Here is a 21,971-nt window from a genome sequence, read left to right as displayed (position 1 = left end):
GGCGTTAAACCCAAGCTCTCTGCACATTAGAAACCCAGTTCTCCCTGCATTTCAGACGCCCAGACTCTCTGTATGTTGGACAGCCAAGCTCTCCACACCGCAGAAGCCCCAGCTTTCTGTATATGTGGGTGAGGTCAAATCAAGGTCACCAGGGCCTGGCAGAGAGGGGTTTCCAGGGTGGGTGTAACTTCCCTGTTGCTGGGAGGGGAAAGAAGAGCACCCCGGTTATGAGTGTCAGATTACACAGCCAAGTATACAATAATGCTGACTAACGTTAACTAAGAAAATGGGTTGGGTTTTTATGGGTAGGAGGAGAGTTGGGAGAAGTTGCATAAGTATATCAGGAAATGTATCGCTTTGTTTGCTAGTTAAAATCTCGAGATTTTGCTCATGTTTGTACTTACAGCCTCTGTATTGAATAAACATTATTCACATCAGACTCTGAAGACTTTTTCCTTGAAAACTTTTGTTGAAGATGCCAAATACTAAGACAATAAGCAGTTTTTTGACTACATGTTTGACAAAGCTGCCTGATGAACACTGGCCCATGGCAGGCAGATGAAGTCACAAAAAACTCCAGAGATGTTGAAAACATTACTCTGCTGTTTTTGCAAAACAAATCGTGACAGATTCATGATGAACAACTTAACCTGCCCACAGATTTAAAAGTCATGCTATCTTTTAAAAGCTGTCAAAAACTTTTATCAGCCAGAAACTGTAAAACCAAAAAAAGAAAGAATTTTTAGCTTTCAAACAGTATCTGAACAAATTATCTGTAGTTCATCAAAATCCCTTCATTCTACATTTCTTATCTGAAAATCCCCCCAAAATAAACAGTTTGAGCCAGATCCCGTGTCCTCAGATCAACTAATTCTCCATGATTGACTCAGCTGTGACCAACAACGAAAATTTTTGAGCGTTTTCAGATGAACTGCAGTCAGTGTTTACACAGAGCAGAGAGGAAATAAAGCTTACTGGATAAATAAAATAAATGCAGAATGAATCAATATACAAAGGAGCATGCTGCTGGAAGATACATTCAGTGTGGTGAAACATCTTTTTGGTGTTGATGTGCAGAGTAGAGAGAGACAGTTGGTAAAGGTTGTAAAAATATAAAAAGTTTAACATTGACACTGACAATTATTGGTACCCTGGATGAATTCTCTGTTTTCTGATAATACATGTGGAAAACTTAAACCCTATTCAGGAATTTTGGGGTCTTTTGGATCCCAGGCCAATTGGTTTAGGTGACAGGTATTGTTTTTTTCTTCTTGAAGATTTTTTTTTAAATACAAAAAGAGGGACATTTGTCATGCATTTGGAAGCAAAAATACGTCAACTTATCAGAAAAAAAATTTAACATAGTATAAAAGTCTATAATAAATACCAACAAATATTTTGCACATATTCTTTCTTGGGGTCCAATGGACCTTGAAAGACCCTTTACATATGACAACATGAAAGTCCTGAATAAGAAAAGTGCATTGTGGGTAAACTTTCAAGGCTCACATGACCAGATATGAAGTGAATGACTCACTGCTTTCTCCTCTTTGACCTCCGGCTCTTTATGTTTGGTCTCCTTCTCTGAATCTCTGACCAGTTGTTTGAGGAAACCACCCGGCAGAGCTGACAGAGGCGGCGGAGGAACAGCCGTGGCCACCGGCGTCTTCTCCTCTTTTATCTGTGGTTCCGTTAGACACAAACAGAAAGTCACTCTCTGATTTGGATTTACAGAACATCAGGTCGACACTGCAGGTCTGCATGCTGCACATGCAGGTTCTCAACATCTGCCTCCGCGTACGTTCACATTAAAGACAAGAATACATTTTTAAAAAGTATATTTTCTCACTCACGGTGCGTCTTGTAGTGCTGCTTTTCAATTAACTGGTATTTGAAAACTAAGTGCTCAATAACAGCAGCGCCTTTTAGCTCCTGACCGCTTGTTGTTGTTTAACGAAGCCATGTAAAATTTTATCTTCATACTATGAATATTTTCCAAAAAAAAAACAAAAACAGGCCCTTGTGTTGTTTTTAAATGTTTAGAATGATATAATATTATCCCTGCTGAGTCAACACACACACACACGCACACACATATATACGTGTTATTTTTTCTTCTGTGCTCTTTTGTTTTAGGAAGTTTAAATGTGCATGTAGCACCTTTACATGCCATTTTAAATCATTTATTTATTTTTAAAATATCTTTATTTATCAGTTTTAACTTTTTTTGTGATTTGTACGCTTCACATGTGCCAACATGTGCATTGCCTTGAAATTTTCAAACTCAAAATTAAATTAGGCTTTTTTATTTTTATGTACGCAGTCCATTTTTCCCAACATGCTCCAAACAAGTCTTGTTTTTGATTTATAAACGTTGTCCTCTCTTCCATTTTATAAATATCCAGTGTTATATCCCACCATGCTGACATGGAGGGAATATCCTGTGATAACCATTTCTTCGTTATAGATTTCTTACTTACTTACTTTTTCTCCAATCCTGTGGTAAACATCCAAAATAAACAGCTTTCCTTCTATAAGGAATTACACATTTAAAAATGCCTTGCAGTGCTCCATGAACTTCATTCCATTACTGTCTAGTAAGTGGGCAGTCCCATAGGATATGAAAGTGGTTTGCACATTGGTTCCACACTGTCTCCAACAGAAGTTCCATCAGAGTGTGTTTTTTGACATGGAGTCATAAAGGATCTTATCAAGGTGAAATCATTTATAATAATAAATATTCAAGCGTCTGTATCTCCAGCAGTCTCTCTGGAGATATATGCCGATGAGCAAAGGTATGAAATAGAGATTACGAGGAGTAAAGTCTGTCACCTCTATGGTGAGTGTCCAAATTCTTGATTTTAAATTTAATTTTAGCCATTTCATAAGTTTTCTGGAGCGTTTTCAGCTTCATGAAGAAATGTGAGCTAGCAGCTTTGACGAAGTGCCAGACAGAGAGAGGTGTCCAGAGGCCTGACATTTAGCTAATAGATATCACCTGCTGACACAATAGGGAATATCAGAAAGGTCAGTAGGACAGCTGTTTCACATTCTACGACACGCTGCAGTGTGTAATCATGGCAAACTGTGGAGAAGAGAGCTGAGTAATGCCTAATTATAACACTTTAGGCTGTACGAGGGCCAAAAAGCCACACACGAGCAGGCAGCAGACTCAACCCTCAATTAATGGATTTGTTTGCATGTATGTCACGCTGTTTCGGCAAGCGGTCATCTGTAATTCATCACCGATATCATTTTCCTCTACACACGGTTTATAAAAGCTTCGTCCTGATGCCAAATTTAGAGTGCAAGTGTGCTGGAAGGTGCTTTTGTCAGACTGAAAAACTGGATGACTAACTGGAGAAAATGTGCCAGCTGTGGAAGCAGCTTTGGAAAACGTACACTGAAGTACACCACGCCGTGAAGTTTTACTGATCTGCTCCAGAATTTTATTAGAAAAGTTTTCAATAGAGGAGCACAGCAGGATTGCAACACTGCTGGAGGAAGTATTCACACCCTGAACTAAAATGCAAAACATCAAATAAATGAGCTCACAAATTAGCTTCACTTCGAGCAGCTCCAACACACCGATACATGAGTTTAAATCATCTGTTAGCATCAGTCACAGGAGGCATGTTACTGGATAACGGGTCCCTATATGAAAAATCAATCTGTTCCTCACATTTTTTTTTTATTTACAATACTTTAGTATAGTTAATGAAATCATGCAAATGTTCCCTTCATATTTTAAATGTTATTAAAACTACAGGCACAAGTACAAAGGAGTGGTTCCAATTTCATGCTCTTTTATTTGTGTATATTTTTCCATCATTTTTAATCTCTCACAACTTCATCAGTACAAAAAACACATTTGAGCGCTGCAAACTACAACCAAATCAATTTTACATCCACTCCAGGTGTCACAATCTAAAGTCGAAACTGCAGCAGTTTAATATCTATCACATGGTCATAGAAACAATCATTCGTACCCTGGATGTGTTCTCTGTTTTCTGTGATTAAGTGCAATTTGAGTATCCAACATGAAATGAAAAATACTTTATTTATCCCAGAAGGGAAATTCAACATGAAGCCAGAAAAATGATCATGAAGGAATTTAATGGTCTTATTTCTGAACACAGAAGGAATCGTGGCTAGAAGATGATCCTGGTGTGAAAAAGGAGAAACAAATGAGACCTTTCATTTGCTAGAACTTGTTTTGACTAACCATCTATCCCACATGGTGATAAAACCCTTTAAAATGAACCCAAAACTGCTGCAGTTTTGCTTCTGAAACTATGATATATCCCATAATACTGATGCTCAAAGTTGGTTGTAGAAAAAAAAGGTGCTGAATAAAAATGATTCTGTCTTTCGATTGTGACACCTGGAGCTGAAGTGATTTGGTTGCTGATTTTTTTTACAGAGCTCAGATGTGTTTTTCAACCCTGAAAATGTCTCCTGTTCTGAAGACGTCATAAGGACTGAAAAATACTGGAAACAAATAACATGGAATGAAAAGCACCAAATCTGGGATCACTCCTAAGTACTTCAAGGGCCTGTAACTTTGAAAATCTTTATAGTTTGAAGGTCACATTTTGCACAGCTTCATTAAATTTACTGACGTTATTGTGCATTTTAAAAAAACATCTGATCTGATGGCGTTAGGTGGAAAGCAAAGCTCAAGTATCAGTGAGTTGAAGCTGCTCGAGGTGAAGCTAGTTCATGATTTATTTCATGTTTGGTATTTCTCGGGCGGCTATGAGGTCTCAGAAACGCTGGAAAAAGTAGTGTGAATTAAAAGGCGCAAAATCTGATCCTACCCTCACAAGAGCATGTCATTTTGAAAATATACAACATTTCTGCACATTTGTCTATAATATAATATAACTGTAAATCTGCAAATTCTAAAAGGGGGTCAGGTGGGAACCTTTTTAAAAAAAAAAAAATTGGTTGCTGTCACATGGGATAGCCCTGTAAGCTGGCAAGTCATGATGATGATGCTGAAATGGTGACCAGAATATTAGGTTTGTCTTAGTTCTACATTCAATTTTTGGTTAATTTGAGTAAAACGACACCACATGACCACAACTCAGAGCTTTTGTGCCTTAATTTCTCTTTAATTGCTTCTTTTCTATCATATCAAAGTCTTTTTGTACAACTGGTTCCTGCATGAGGACCCCCAATCAAAATCAAATCAAAAATGACTGAATATCAACAAAAACGTCGGCTACGAACCGCAAATGTCGAGTGACAGCATGAGGCTCTAAAAAGCTCCGACACCACACATGCAGGATGACTAATGCAGCAGTCACGGTGACATGCCACGATGATTCAGGCTTCCAGCAGAGGGGTCCACTCGCTGTGTAATCAATGCTACATCCTACTACACAACACACACACACACACACGTGCACTGGAGAGTACATATTAGAAGTTCAATTAACGCAGCATGCAGCACCTCCCTTCTTCTCCCACAGTTTTAAGCGTGAAGACAGAGCCATGGCTGCACAGTGAGGGGGTGGTGGTGGTCGTCAGCCAGATGTGATGGTGGTGGCGGTTTGTGTGTGAGTGTGTGTGCAGAAAAAAACCTGACAATGAAAAGAGACAGTAGAAAGTGAAGGAGGTGACAGAAGCTTCGGTGCATTTTAATCGCTCACATTGAATCATTCAGGGACGAAATATCACACAAACGCACACAATCACAGCACAGTGACAGTTTTCAACCACTGTGTCCATTTAAAAAAACTGTCTCTCCACAACAACCCACAAAGACATAAAATGACTACAAACAGACACAAATCACCGACACAGAGATAAAAAGCTATCACACAGCCAAACAAAGCAACCAGAAAAAGGCAAATTGACCACATAGACACACAAAATAACTACAAAGTGACACATAACCATCACAAATATCTCAGAGGCTTGCAGTCCAGGACCAAAACCGTTATGGCAGATCAGATAATTCAGAAACTATGCTGCTGCACAATCTCAGATTTTAAGTTTAAATTGTTTATTATTATTATTGTTATTATTATTATAATAAATGGACCGGGGATAAAATAAGCATCATGTGGTGTTAAATTTCAAGAAGATAACATGGAAGCAACTTGAAACTTTGCACATACAATCATAATGTATAGACCCCTATGTATACTAGTTTTTGTGGTGCTACAAATGAGTCCATGTCACCATTTTGACATGTCAGAATATTTTTTAAAAACTGGAAACTTGGTGTGCAATACTTGCTACACATCAGATTCTACTGATGTTAGAGGCCTCAAATGTCAGTGAAATGTCAACCAATGACTGTATTTTAAATTTTTTATTTTTTTTTTGGCCTTTGTGCCTATATTTGATAGTGAAGTGAGAGAGAGACAGGAAAGTGGGGGAGAAGAATGGGGAGAAGACGTGTGGGAAAGGGCCATGAGTGGGATTCGAACTCATGACCTCCACATCGGGAGTGTAGCCCTGTACATGAGACGCCAGTTCAACCAGGTGAGCTATAGCGGTGCCCCAGTGACTGTATTTTGTAACGGAAAAATGGATGCATCCATATTATGGTCTGCACTACTGCACTTCCGGTTAGATGCTAACTGCATTTCGTTGCTTTGTACCTATACATGTATAATGACAATAAAGTTGACTTTAATCTAATATATACACTTTCAGGGGCCCAAATACCGACCTCATTTAAAATCTTTTGAAATATTTTCCAAGGTGAATCATCTTCAGTCATTTTAATCTGCTGGAAGCAACTGTGTTTGTTTCCTCACCACATTTCGTGACTGTTGGAGTTTCAGTTGTGGAGATATTGAAACCATAAAATGGTCACGTTTTTGGGGGGGTTTTGGTTTTTTTTCCAAGAGTGAAAGTACAAAAATTCCCAGGTCCCAGGCCAGACAGTTATGAACTTCTCAAAATTCTGCCACATATTTTTTAGAACTTAGTTTTGGTACCCAAAGAAAAAATAGATAAACTCTGAGCAAAACCTAAGATGGTGCAGCAAAACCACTACCCATCTCATTGGGTTTTATTGTCCTGTAATCTCATCACTCTTTTTAATTGGTCTAATGCCATGAAACCAACAAGTCCTACGTTGGTGAGTTTACACACAACTGTAACTGAGCATATGATCAAACAGTCGACTGACTTTATGGATAGTTTAATGATGTTGCACCTCATTTATTAACAGAGAGAGCAGCTGGACCCTCCCATCTACAGGATTATGTTTATATTGTCTTTCTGGTTTATGACTGGTATGACTATGGTTGTATTTTATCATGCAGTTTAGCTGTCCAATGTTCTCTCTCAGTATTTAACACTTGATGTACACCAGGACGGAATGTGGTTATGGATGGAAATTGGAGGTACACATAGGGATGACTGTTAATCTGTAATCTGGAGTTTGTAGAGGTAGGCATTTCTTTTGACCTTTTTTCCGCCTGTTTATGTTCCCTCAGGTACGTCAGATATTAAACTTTTTGTTTAGATACACTCTAATAAATGATTGTAAAAGCAAAGACTAATAATAACAATAATAATACATTTTATTTAGAGGCGCCTTTCTTGGCACTCAAGGACACCGTACATACATTAGACAAATCAAAATAAAAGAGACAACATTAAAATAATTAAAATCACTAAATTAACGGACAGAACAACATGCTTCAGGTGGAGTAGGCAGTCTTGAACAGATGAGTTTTGAGTTATGATTTGAATTGGGGGGAGTGAATCGATATTTCTGAGTTGGGATAGTAGTGAATTCCAGAGACGGGGAGCAGAGCGACTGTAAGCTCTGCTCCCCAAATGCTAACGGTGACGTCCTACTGCAAAAACGGGGTGAAAGGATCAAGTCTAGTCTAAACAGTTCACACAGCTCTGTTTAGACTAGTGACCTGATTTAAGCATTTCTGAATATTGTTGCTAACTTTACACTGATTCCACTAATTGGTTTTGTTTTGTTTTTTAACTTATTTATTTCAAGTTCATTTTTTTCCTTGGTTTCTACAATATTTTTATTAGACTACAGTTGTCATCCGTTGCTGATTTTGAATAAATGTTCCCAATGCATGGATGTTTTAATGCTATGTGCACTTTTAAATGTCACACAGAGTTGGTAGATCTTAACTCTAAACAACAAAAGACACTTTATTAGGAGAAAATGTGGTCATTTACAGGCAACTACAGTTACAGTTCATGTCGATCACAGCACCCACACTATATAAATACTGTATATTATTAGAAAATCTAGTCAGGGTATTAAATAATGAACTTTATATTCTACTTTAGTGCTGGAATTAGTTATATAGGAAAAAAAACTTACAGAACTTTGCAGGAAAACCTGTTGCAGTGTAGGTCTGTTTGCTTGTTATTTTGCCCCTGTAGCTAAATTTGAATCCTCAGACCTGTAAATATATTTTCAGTAAACACTCCTGTTATCAAATCTGTTTGTATTCCTGAGTGGGAGCTGCAGGGGAATGTGGTTCGCTTTCATATTGTGTCTCGATGGCTCAAACAATGGCAGGCTGTGAACCAACAGCCCAAAGAAGCCATTTTAGTAAACAGATACATTGTAACCTGACTTTAGATCACAGCGCAGATATTATACATTGACTAGTATAGACTAGAGAAAAGATATTTGACTTCACCGTGCTGCTGAAAGGAAACCGGCAGGTACTTTAAGTTGGAACGTTTTCTTACATGTTGCTCAATGTGTGAGTCAACAAACCATATATGTCACAACTCTGACCAGTTGTTTTCACTGGCTCTCTCGCTTAACACACCAAAGAAGCACAATACAACCGCAAAGAGACGCAAATAACCACAATGACATGAATTGCAAATACGAATTGAGCACGGACACACAAAAAAAACCCCCACAAAAGACAAATAAAGACCACAAAGTGACACAAAATTACTATGTTGAGACAGCAAACAATCACAAAGAGACACAAATTGAACTAAAAAAGACAAAAAAATGACCGCAAAGAAACAGAAAACTATCAGAAAGAGACAGGAAACTATCCCCAAGAGATACAAACTGACCTTAAAATACAAAAAGTGTTAACAACGACACACAAAATGAGCACAGAGACAAAAACCCCACAAAAGACAAATAAAGACCATAAAGTGATACAGAAATAGTGTGAAGAGACACCAAACAACCACAAATAAAGACCACAAAGTGACACAAAACTACTATGAAGAGACACCAAACAACCACAAAACTATCACAAAAGAGATAAACTGACCATAAATGAATTTCAGCCACATTATACAAACTGTGAATTTTCTGTTTCCTCACTTGGAGAAATAAGCAGTGGAGCATCGCTTTTGTGCTTGGATGTTTTTTAAGCATATGTTTGTAATACCACACACAGTTTCTAGCCAGATCACTGTCACACTATGAAATCTGTTTATTTCTCTGCGTCTCATGTTTCAGTCCGGTAGTTCTAGCGTCTCCTCTGATCATGAGGAGTGAGTTTAGGGGCCACACACAAAATCACATACGTAAACCATTCTCTTTACTATGTTTTCGATCTGATTTCAATCCCTTCAGACAGTACAAGATCTCAGCTGCTGCCTGGAAGCGCCACGTTCAGTGGCAGGATGTGTCAACAGGCAGTTTGTCAAAACTTGACAAACACCAAAATCTGTTCAAGGAGTCAAGAGAAATTTCCTCCAGATAAAGAAACACATTTGGCAGTAAAGATTGAGTCAGCCAAAAAAAAACGGTGCTCCGGTGACTGAGCTGGTGTATATTCTGTCTGAGGCCCGTGTCAAATCACACCACTGCTGTATTGCAGCGCACAGGCCTCATCCAGCTCCAGTCGACTATAAATAAATCAAATGTGTTACCTCTGATCGCCAGGACAGGACAGATCACACAGCGTCTAAGGCCATACCTTCCAAAACAGCCAAGAAACGTCTAAAAGATCCACACAGCGAATCCTGCGAGGCCTAAAGAGAGTCCTACTGCCGCCCTAACACCACCACAGACGCACTGGGTGAGACCCACTGAAGGGGGCATGCAGCAATAGAGTCAGAAATAGAGCGACACACACAGATAAGCAGCACGGCCGGCCTGACAGACGATTCCTCTATAAATATCTGTAGGCTGAGGCTGGAGGACGGGGATACGACCCTGTTTGGAGAACCGGCTGATCCTGAGCGACACAGTGAGAGCAGTGTGAAGAGTTCATGGTTTCTAAAGAGGTGGAGAAGATCTGCTGAAGATCTGAGTCACAGTCCCTTTCACTTCTTTTCTACTGCTTCTGTCAGACTTCTGTCAGCTTTTAATCTGTTTTCACAGCATTAAATTGAAAGAAGCACTCTGTGATCAACTTATAGTCTGTCTGACAGATTATGAAAGACAGAGTCACAGAAATAGTTCAAAATAAAACCTAGAGCTGTACCGTTCAACAATGCTTCATTTTAAAACTGGATCAAATAGTCTAGTGTGTGTAATATAAAAGACAAATATCCACAAAGACACAAAATTATCACAAAGAGATGCAAAAATACTAACAAAAACAAGCAAAACAACCACATAGAGATGATAAACAATCACAGAAGGGTAAAACTATTACAAAAAAACAAAAATATCACAAAGAGAAGCAAAACAACCACAGACAGATGCTAAACCATCATAGAGTGGCAAAACTATCACAAAGAGACACAAAACGCCAGAAAAAGATGCAAAAAGACCACCAAAAAACACAAAATGACTACAACAAGACATGAAACAACCACAGATAGACACAAAACTATCACACAAAGATGAAAAACGATGTAAAACCATGACAAAGAGACATGCTTTGTGAAGACGTTTCAGCTCTTCAGTTCTAAGTGACTTGGATGAAGGTGAAACATCTTCAAGAACCTCAAAGAGAAGTCCAGTAGTTTTCTGCTGAAGTTCCTAGGATCACCCTGACCTAGATAACTAAGACTCTACAAATGACGATAAGTATAAAACAACAATAAACCAATGAACACACCTCCTAAGCTAACATGTTTTTTTTGTTTGTTTTTTTAACCCATATTTCATCAGAGGGAACACACAATTATTTTTGTGTTTGAGGCCTCTGCAGCTTTACTTGTTGTAGTGTGAATGCAGGAGGGGTGACAACGGACGCCGGTTGTTCCACAAAGAGGACACAATCTCACATGAGCAGTTCTGCATCAGCTGTCCCCCTTGATTGACATCTCCAGCTGAGGGGGTGAGGAGGAGGAGGAGGAGCCTCCCTGCTTCTGTGTGGAGGGGGGAGAACCAACAGCACTTCATAGAAATGTTTGTATACTAATGACTTTTCAGAAATTATACTGGTATTAGTAGAGACAGCTGTGCAGCTGAATGTAAATGGTGATCTGTTGACATTTATGGTGTCCAGAGCATGAATCCTTCATTGATCCTCTGTTTTCAAACTATAACAGAGAAAAAAAAAGTGACAAAGAGAAATAAAACTATCCCATGCCTGATTTCACTCCTTTCAAACTAATGTTACGGAGATAAGAGGCATCTCTGTGCACAGCTGCCTTACAGCGTGTACTGTGTGAGGCGTTTAGGAGACATCTGTAATCGTAGCTTCAGAAAACAACCTGGGTGACACTCTCCCTGGCTAAACTGCATGACACTGGTTACACCGAGCTGTTGGTGACTATGACCCTGTCAAATGACATGCAAACCTACTGTGCAGTTTATGTAAGGAAAAGTCGACTTCAATGACAATATAACATATTCATAATATTTAAAAATGTCATCAATATTCACATTTAACTGGAAAATTGTATGTCACCTATAAAGGGTATTATCTTAATGACAGTCCAAATTTAAGGAAATTATGTATGTCAATTCAGCTGACTTTCCCTAAACTTGTACATCATCCTGAAAAGGAATCCTTTGAAAAGTTCAGTTAACTTATAATGTAATGTAACTTTATAATGTAAAGATTACTCATACCAGTTTATGAACATCGGATGATATTTTAACATTACAGCATTAATTTTTGTAATAAAAAGTACTGTATAAAAACTAATATAACCAACAGTTCATTTCTACTTGTCATCTCAAATAAGATAAATATTTGCTGAAATAACTGATGGCCGCAGTCAGCCAGACTGCAATATCTGTGTAAGCACTTGAGCAGAATTTTCTACAAACATAGTAAAACTTTGTATTGTTTTCGCAGAACATGGCAGTAGGCACTAAAGTAGAGACAGCTCGGCAAACTCTACACTTTTTTGGGGACTTTACTGCTGGTTAACATCACTGTTGTCTGTCAGCAACAACATATCAAACACATGCAAACTTCAACTGAGGGTCGACTTCATGCTTTTGTTCTAGCATTTGCTAGCGTGTGAATGTTTACCATTTTAGTTTTTAAACTTTAAACTTGTTAAAACAATGTGTAGTTCAAACAATTAGTTTAGAAATTCAACTGTTAGCTACAGAATTAGCCAATATTTTCAGCTGTTGTTGGTCATACAATTTGTTAACGATTTCAGCTGTTCTACATAATATTAATAATTTCAACCATGGATTGTACTGTAAGCTAATATTAGCAATTGTTAGTAATACTATTAGCTACCACTTTCCACTCTTAGCCATAGTATTACCTCAAAATATCCACTTTAGCTAGCTATTTTAGTCATTTATCCATCTTTATCTAAGTTTTAACGACGAGCCATGTTTCCAACTTATTATTTCAAACTGTTTATTCCTAATTTTACAATTGTACAGTTCTATAATTTCATTTAGCAGATGCTTTTATCCAAAGCGATGTACAGTACAGACCAAAAGTTTGGACACCTCTTCTCATTCAATGAGTTTCCTTTCTTTTCATGACTATTGACATTGTAGATTCACACTGAAGGCATCAAAACTATGAATTGTATGTACTTAACAAAAAAATGTAAAACAACTGAAAATATGTCTTATATTCTAGTTTCTTCAAAGTAGCCACCTTTTGCTGTGATTGCTGCTTTGCACACACTCTGCATTCTCTTGATGAGCTTCAAGAGGTAGTCACCTGAAATGGTTTTCACTTCACAGGTGTGCCCTGTCAGGTTTAATAAGTGGGATTTCTTGCCTTATAAATGGGGTTGGGACCATCAGTTGTGTTGTGCATAAGCCAGGTGGATACACAGCTGATAGTCCTACTGAATAGACTGTTAGAATTTGTATTATGGCAAGAAAAAAGCAGCTAAGTAAAGAAAAACGAGTGGCCATCATTACTTTAAGAAATGAAGGTCAGTCAGTCCGAAAAATTGGGAAAACTTTGAAAGTGTCCCCAAGTGCAGTCGCAAAAACCATCAAGCGCTACAAAGAAACTGGCTCACATGAGGACCGCCCCAGGAAAGGAAGACCAAGAGTCACCTCTGCTGTGGAGGATCAGTTCATCCAACTCACCAGCCTCAGAAATCGCAGGTTAACAGCAGCTCAGATTAGAGATCATGTCAATGCCACACAGAGTTCTATCAGCAGACACATCTAGAACAACTGTTAAGAGGAGACTGTGTGAATCAGGCCTTCATGGTAGAATAGCTACTAGGAAACCACTGCTAAGGACAGGCAACAAGCAGAAGAGACTTGTTTGGGCAAAAGAACACAAGGAATGGACATTAGACCAGTGGAAATCTGTGCTTTGGTCTGATGAGTCCAAATCTGAGATCTTTGGTTCCAACCACCGTGTCTTTGTGCGACGCAGAAAAGGTGAACAGATGGACTCTACATGCCTGGTTCCCACCGTGAAGCATGGAGGAGGAGGTGTGATGGTGTGGGGGTGCTTTGCTGGTGACACTGTTGGGGATTTATTCAAAATTGAAGGCAAACTGAACCAGCATGGCTACCACAGCATCTTGCAGTGGCATGCTATTCCATCCAGTTTGCGTTTAGTTGGACCATCATCTATTTTTCAACAGGACAATGACCCCAAACACACCTCCAGGCTGTGTAAGGGCTATTTGACCAAGAAGGAGAGTGATGGGGTGCTGCGCCAGATGACCTGGCCTCCACAGTCACCGGACCTGAACCCAATCAGATGGTTTGGGGTGAGCTGGACTGCAGAGTGAAGGCAAAAGGGCCAACAAGTGCTAAGCATCTCTGGGAACTCCTTCAAGACTGTTGGAAGACCATTTCAGGTGACTAACTCTTGAAGCTCATCAAGAGAATGCAGAGTGTGTGCAAAGCAGTAATCAAAGCAAAAGGTGGCTACTTTGAAGAACCTAGAATATAAGACATGTTTTCAGTTGTTTCACACTTTTTTGTTAAGTACATATTTCCACATGTGTTAATTCATAGTTTTGATGCCTTCAGTGTGAATCTACAATGTCAATAGTCATGAAAAGAAAGGAAACTCATTGAATGAGAAGGTGTGTCCAAACTTTTGGTCTGTACTGTACACCTGAGAGCAGATGCAACACATGCAAGGATCTAGTCTGGAGAAAACAATCTAGATAAGTGCCATAGAACAAATTCCAGTGTGATAGGGTGTTGATGCCAACAGCAGGCTGTGTGGGAGGTAATAGGATTTTCTTTGTTTGTTTTCAATCTGTCAAGTCTTGGGTCTTTAGTCTTTTCTTAAAGACTGAGAGGGAATCAGCAGATTCAACAGAGTTTGGGAACTCGTTCCACCACCGGGGAACCACAGGAGAAGAGTCTAGCTATTGAACTTGGGCCCTGTTGTGGTGGTTGTATCAGGCGGTTTTTGTTGGTTTAGCCAGTCTTTTCAACTGTGAGTCCATTAGGTTTAGCTAATGTCATTTTCTTTATCCATATGCTGTCCTCATACCTTCATTGTGATCGTTTGCATCTTCATCTAAATAGTCATGTCGTGTAGCAGCACTGAAACACTAATATTTATCATGTTTACCATCTTGTTTTAAACCTAAAATGCAATGTAAGTCAATGATGTGTGACCAAAACATTTTATTTGCTGCTTCATGCTGTAATTTTTTAAAGTTTGCCATTAGCTACCACACTAGACAGCTAGCTTGCTAATGCTAATAAAAACTTTATGCGAGCAAAAATGAATGCTAAGGTCAGTATCTCAAAAATACAGAAACTATTTCAAGATTAATGTGTTTTAAAAAGTGTTACACATGTTATATATAATGTATCATCATTTTTAGGAAAAAAACAAAATAAGGGCCAAAATTTTAATGATTTGGAAGCTGTTTTGTAGTGGCTGAACATTTTAGTTTGTGTGTTGCTATAATACTGCTACAGATTAGCATTACAGTAAAGCTACTCGACTAACGCAGCTAAAATGTTTGTGATACCAAATAATTCTTTACTTTAAAAAAAGTATCAATGATGTGAAAAGGGACGCAATAATCAAGCTCTTTATGTTGATTAACAATTACAGAAAAAGGAGAGCTGCTATCCAGCTTTGACGTAACACTTAATAGACTCCAATTAATTTTTATTATTAGTTGTAATCGCAATAAAAATAAACACATAAAAAACTGAAACAACCTAGAGTACACTATAATCGTACTATATTTAATTCTGCTCACCTCATTACTTACAGTCTGAGGAGAAGAAGCTGAAGCTCATTCTCTGGATGTTGGTGGAGACGATGATGATCCCAAATTCAACATTTCTTCTCAGTCTTCTCAGTCTACATCACCTGTAAATGTCCCTACACCTGTTAGTCAAGAAAACAACCGAACATCTCCCTGGTCCCACCGACATTAATGTGTCTGTAGATTGCTGCGTTTATTCCTCACTTATTCCTGGAAGCCCATAGACAAGACGAATTTTACTCCCAAAATTTTGACTTTAAGCAACATTTTGTGCTTGGTATGCTTTTAACATACTGCACTGTAATTTGCTTCATTATAACAAAATGTGCTTTAGGGTTCTATTCCTAAGTTCATCTTACTGTTTCTAAAAATGTACTTGTACATGTTTCCTATCTGGGACAAGTTCTGTTGGTAGCATTTCTACCATGCCCTTCTCCATGTCTCTGAAGATATGGGCTTCCAACATTTTCGAAATGCTACATATACTCTTAGGAGGGGGAGAAAAAAAATTGATCATGCTCTGCTGCTTTAGTCTTAAACTAAATAAATCTGAATTTTGAATCAACCCATTGAGATCTTGTATAAAAAAAAAAAAAAGGTTTTAGAAGCTTCCATAACCACACAAACATCTCAACCGTTTATACTCACAGCACCCTTAATATTTCTGATATAGATACGGTCTCTGGCAATTTCAAGACAACTGAAAGATCAGGAAAAAGCACATAGGTGGAAGTAAGTCTGACTTTTTTTTTTTTTTTTTAAGTCAAGCTATCATTTTCAAGGTCAAGAGTGAACTCTGAGGCATATCTTAACACCAACCAGAATTCTCAAAAATCCAGTAAGATTTCATTTACTAGCGACTTTTAAAGCTTTCAATCACATCACACAGGCTTCATCTACAGGTTGAGTGTGCTCAGTTATCATGCAAGCTGTCCTGCTTTCATCCACTCCATTTGTAGGACTTATGGCTAAAAGTTAAATATGAAAGTTCATTTTTGAAAGATTTCACAAACATGATGTGGTTGAATGCTCAGAAAAAAATCAAGTAAGTTCATCTTGAATTAAGGCAATTTGTCCAACTATCATTTTACCAGTCAGGAGTGAACCAGCCGATGTTGACTTCAGTTAGTTGCTGGTTTTGGAACCGAACGTAGATGTATGTTTCATAGGCCACCACCAAGATAAAGCCCACTTACTAGCCATTTCCTGAGCTTTTAACCATATCGCACAGGCTTCATCTGTAGACGACGTTTGTCCAGTTGTCATGATGAAAGCTAACATGAAAACTCAGCAACATGGTTTGATCAATTGTATTTTAGGACCTGCATGAAAAGTTCTTAACACATGATGTGGTTGAAAACAAAAGTAAGTGAACATTGATTTGGGATTGTTGCGTCAAACTATAATCGTCAACATGAAGAGGGAACTTTAAGGCGTATTCCTCCAGCGAACACCAACATAGAAGACAAAAAGTTAACTCACTTTGCAGGTGGTTTTAAGCTGAAAACGACTGAAATCTAACACACACAAAAAAGTATGTAGACTGAATTTGAACTGTTTTGTCAAACTACAATTTTTCCAAATCACCAAATGAACTTCGAGGCTCATGTTTGAACCCTAAGCCACCTGAAGTAGCAAAAGTCAAAAGTATTAAAAGGCTTCAAGTAAAGCATGAAAAGGTTATAATTGTATTGTTCCAGAAATGATGTAGCTCAAACCCCCCCCCCAAAATATGAAGGAAGTGGACTTTAAGTTTGAATAGTTTTGTCAGAGTGCGACCTCTAGCTACTCAGCAGCCATTTCATAAAAAACAAACAAAACAAGCTGACCATAAAGTGTTTTAGATGATTTCATCAAACTTCAGTGGTCATGTGACTGAAACATTCACCAAAAAGTAAATGAAACGTGACAGGAGGCAACACGGAAAAAGGATTTTTATTCATGAACTGTTTTTACAAGCAGTCCAACACGCAACTTCCTACCTGTCTCAAAAAACAAAACAAAAAAAATCATTGAAATAAAATAAATTTTTATAATAATCACTGAATAATATTATCAATTATATATCAGTATTATCATGACCTTAATTTCAATAACCCAAAGCCAGTAGTATCTGTGTTTGTCTGTGGCGTATGAAAAACAAAAAGAGAGCTTCTGATGGGTGTAAACCGGAGGATTTTCTACAGCGTGGAGGCAGCGAGGCAGCTCCCCGCTCACGCAATAAATATGAAAGAGCAAAGAGTCCGAACAAAAATAGTCATCTGGAATTCGCAAGTACGATATCTCTAATAAGTCTTTATGTGCAAGATTTGAGCTGAAGTCTTCACCACAAACAATTATACTCACATCAAAACCCCTGACCTCCCCGCAACAATTTCATTTTGTTTTCTACATTAAATCTTTTAAATAAACCTAGAGCATTTTGTCATTTCATATACACATATATTTATATACTTAGATTTTTTTTTTCCTATATGCCATCCTTTTTAAAATTGTGTGTCTGAGCAAAGAGAATCTGTGTGTAAAAATAAAAATGGATAGCGATAATGAGGCTCACACGCTCACATGACATACATACAGTGTGAAAGGAAACTTTTTAGTACACAGAGCTGGATGGTGTTTGTCTCCGAGTCGCACACACACCGGCGGCTAAACGTTTGGTCACAGTTTTGTACCCTTCAAAACTTCCGCCGCTGCAGAGTTCTCGCGTGGGGAACTCGAGTGTGTGTGATTTTGAGCTGATTGAGTCCGAAGGGTCGAAGGTTCAGAAAAAGGAGGCTTCCCATTGGTTCCACTCGATCAGCAACAGTTATTTGGCACATTTAACAACTATTACATCGGGCTAAAAAGGTGCAACAACATAATGAAAACAATAAAAACCATTTTGGTTTACAAAAATAAAAGACACCTTGAGAGGTGACAACATTTCTCTATAAGACGATAATATCTCCCCCTGACTGGTAAAGGCTACAAAGAAAAAACAAACAAAAAAAAAAACAATCACGATGCACCCCTATCAACCTTTTTCCTACTGAAGGTCACACATCACAGCTCTGGAAATGCATGGACATCACAGACAAGGACACTGTACTGCATGAGAAATAAAAGCCCTGAAATTTATGAACAACAAACTGTTTGCTCCTCCTCGACTGCGTGTCCTTTAACTTTGTGCGACTTCCTGTCCTTCTGTTAAACTCGGAGCGCAAAAGCCCCGACCATAAGAACGGTACACCTCGTCTGAGCTGCGTCACATTCAGGAAAAATAAAGACATAACATCGTGAAAAGACCTCGAGGAAAACTCCACCCTGAAACACTTGACAGGACACGAACGCACGCTGTGATTCATGCCGTCGATGTGCTTTCATCATTCTGAGCGCTGCTTCCAGCTGAGGAGTGAAGTCAAAACTCTATAAGTCAAACTCCACAGTGATGAGCTGATGCAGAGCCAAAGTCAAAGTGCAGAGGTTCTGGTCCAAAGACTTCCACATTCACAACTTGCCACAGCAGCCACGTTTATAATTTTCTTCAGTTAATTTCTTAATGAGCTGTTTTTGAAATAACAGTAAGCAGCTCTACCACAGAAGTATTTTGTTCCCACACCAGAAAAAGTATTAAAAAAACATCAGTACCACACTATAACAAGAGATGTTTTGACATAAGATGTTTTCATGTTATAACGAGTAGTTTTTAGCTTATAATGAGATGTTTTCACGTTATAACAAGATATTCTCACGTCATAACATGATATTAATTCTGTTTTTCTGGTGTAGCAGCAGTACACGTCTGTGCTCTCCCTCTGGGCTGCAGAAGATGTTAAAGAAGCAGCAGAAATGAAATAAAATCCTTGATTAGAACAGTGCACTGTGTCAGCACACAATAGGCAAACTACAAGAACAATGTTGGCAACATTTTAAAAAAGGATATATTTTAATTTATGGTAAAACCGGTTCAGATACGGAGAGGCTGCGCGTTTACGGCCACAGTATTTTCTGATAGTCTTACTAACCTAATTTTATTTTAAAAAGTCAAAAACTGCTCACTTCAAACTCCAGATGTGGAGATGTGATTTAGATGCTGGATCTGCTCAGGACTCTGCTTTGACTGTCTACAAGCCCAGAATGCGAGGGAATGGCATGACTTTAGCTAATTATTAATTAACAGCTTGTCATTTTTGAAGCAAAAGTGTCAACTCAAGTCCCCTGCTGCAGCTTTTCAAAGATTTGATGCCTGATGTGTCCTGTCTGATTGGAAACTAAATATTTCGGGACATTTGGTTGAAAAAAAAAAAAAAACATTTATACACCAAACAGTTAAGAAAATAATTGGCAGATTAATCAGTGAGAAGAATGGCAGTGAAAATTGCATTTTGAATAAGCATTTGCAACTTCCTTCCGTTTTTTTTTTTTTTTCCTCAATGGAAACTCAACTGATCGCTCTCTACAGGCTGGAATGAGTGCAAAAACTAGAAAATTTGAAACCCTTCATAACAAAACAAACAATATATAAACACCTGACATGCCTTTAACATGACAGATCATGTGTAAAAGCGATAGCTAGCTGTGTTTGAGGGTGGATTTTTCCTTTAATTAGCTTCAGCTCGTCCTCTTCATTGTCCTCCAACAGCTGAGTCAAAGTGTAAACCTGCGGGGATGATTGTGTGCGAACGCAACAACGAATTGCTGCAGAGCGCAACGTTTGGCCCTTAAAGAGGTTCTTCAAACCGACACAGTCCCAACTGAGGTAATGCAGTGCTGCGAGTGATTGAAAGCTGTCAGACTCTTGCCTGTCCACACCCCAACACCCACCCCGCCTCACGCCTCCTCTGCGTCTTCTTCTTCCCTCCCCTGAAAGCGAGGACAGAATCACGAACAGGCAGACAGAAGTCCCCGATAATGCAAACACACTGGACTAAAACACTGGAGATGCACAGAGAAAGGGTTGCTTATATACACTCAAGAGTCACTTCGCCTCTTTTTCTGCAAGTGCAGCCTTCATACACAATACCATCGCCCGTGGTTACCGATCCCCTTGGGTACACTGGTCGTCATGGTTCCCATAGCAACCGGCTGCTGTCTGTCAGCCAATGGAATCTCAGTCTCTATGGCAACTGGCTGCACAAGAGCCAATCTGAGAGGGTCCTTCCTGTTTTCTGCATTGGAATGATCAACCGCCGACGCCCTCCGAGTGTCCGGGGGTGACGTCCGCCACCGGAGCAGCTCCTCCCGGCCGCTCAGGTGACTCAAGTAAAATACATGTGTTGGCACTTAACGCACGTCTGGGAGGAATGGTTGCAGAGAGGGATGAGGAGAACCAGTCGAGCAGCCTCTTTTTTTTTTCTTTCTTTTTTTTTTTATTATTATTTGTTATCATTGGTTTAAATGTGTGTTTTTACATTCTACGCAAGAGCCTGGTCTCATCTGCATCACCTCACAGAAAGGAAGGTGGAGGAGAGAGGGATTTCCTACTCCTTCCTACTCCTCCTCCTCGCTGGCCAACAGTAAAGCTGATCGGATCGGGCTGCTGTGCTTCACAGCGATCCGAGAGAGGACACCTCCAAACAGAGCGAGGTGGTGGTGGTGGTTGTGGTGGGGGGTATTGAGAGGACCAGGCATCACATTCATGCAGAGGTTCTTCACATGCTGAATCCTCCTGAATGTTTCTTCGTCCTCTCAGTAACTGGCGGGGTCCCATGGATGAAAAAAAAAAAAAAACAAAACAAAACTAAATGAAGTAATCTGATTGGTCATCGTGAGGTGTGCGTCGTCATCAGAGGCTGGTGGTCCGTACACACACTGCGAGGCGTCGAAGGGGTGGGTGGGACGATGTCGGGGTGAACGTCTCGATGAGGAGGGATGCAGTGTGTGTGTGTCGAGGTGTGTGTGTGTGTGTGTGTGTGTGTTTGTATACGTGTGTGCTTGTGTGTTTGTGTGTGCGGGTGTGTGTTCACAGGCCGTTGCTGTTGCGGTGTGTGAGGGGAGGTTTGGAGAGCTCCACCACTCCGGCCCGGCCCTTCCCGATCACTTTGGGGGCGCGACGCAGCAGCTTCTGGGCTTCTGTGAACGCCTCGGTCAGCTCCTTCTTCCACTGCACAAACTCCGGATCGCTCTGCAGGCAGAAGACACGAGAGAGGGGTCAGCTGCTCGTTTTATCTCAAACACCAGGTTTAAGAATTCACTCTCTAATCCCTGAAACCCCAGGGTGGAGTTGAAAGGCATGAGTTATTTTGAAAAATCTCCAAACCCCCACTATTTAACAACCAGAAACTGTAAAAACAGAAAGAATTAGTGTTTTTTTTAAAAAAAAATCTCTTTTCCATTGAAAAAATAAGGACCTGCTGTCTGATTTAAATCATTTACCATTTAGGTTATTAAAACAAGTGAGATTACTTCTGCAACACCAGTTTTCTGACTTGTTCTATATTTAAGGAATGTCTTATTTATTG

At 39.2% G+C, this 21,971-nt stretch overlaps 2 protein-coding genes across 4 annotated transcripts in view; both read right to left on the bottom strand.

The window, feature by feature from the left end:
- myo18b (myosin XVIIIB) overlaps window positions 1-10,056 on the bottom strand; it is an 82,809-nt gene extending 72,753 nt beyond the window's left edge. For all 3 annotated transcript variants that reach the window (XM_008280770.1, XM_008280771.1, XM_008280772.1), the window contains exons 1-3: window positions 9,909-10,056; window positions 5,463-5,588; window positions 1,538-1,681 (exon numbers count right to left, since the gene is read on the bottom strand). In XM_008280770.1, the coding sequence (XP_008278992.1) occupies window positions 1,538-1,681; window positions 5,463-5,501 (183 nt within the window). In that variant the 5' untranslated portion in view covers window positions 5,502-5,588; window positions 9,909-10,056. The remainder of the gene's footprint in view (window positions 1-1,537; window positions 1,682-5,462; window positions 5,589-9,908) is intronic.
- Window positions 10,057-17,444: 7,388 nt separating this feature from the next.
- Window positions 17,445-21,971, bottom strand: part of grk3 (G protein-coupled receptor kinase 3) — an 80,670-nt gene continuing 76,143 nt past the window's right edge. Inside the window, exon 21 of the mRNA XM_008280769.1 lies at window positions 17,445-21,634. Coding sequence (XP_008278991.1) covers window positions 21,473-21,634 — 162 coding nt within the window. The 3' untranslated portion in view covers window positions 17,445-21,472. The remainder of the gene's footprint in view (window positions 21,635-21,971) is intronic.

Source organism: Stegastes partitus, unplaced genomic scaffold (genome assembly GCF_000690725.1).
Source record: "Stegastes partitus isolate 25-593 unplaced genomic scaffold, Stegastes_partitus-1.0.2 Scaffold209, whole genome shotgun sequence".
Classification (NCBI taxonomy): Eukaryota; Metazoa; Chordata; class Actinopteri; family Pomacentridae; genus Stegastes; species Stegastes partitus.
This window is presented reverse-complemented; position numbering and strand designations above follow the sequence as displayed.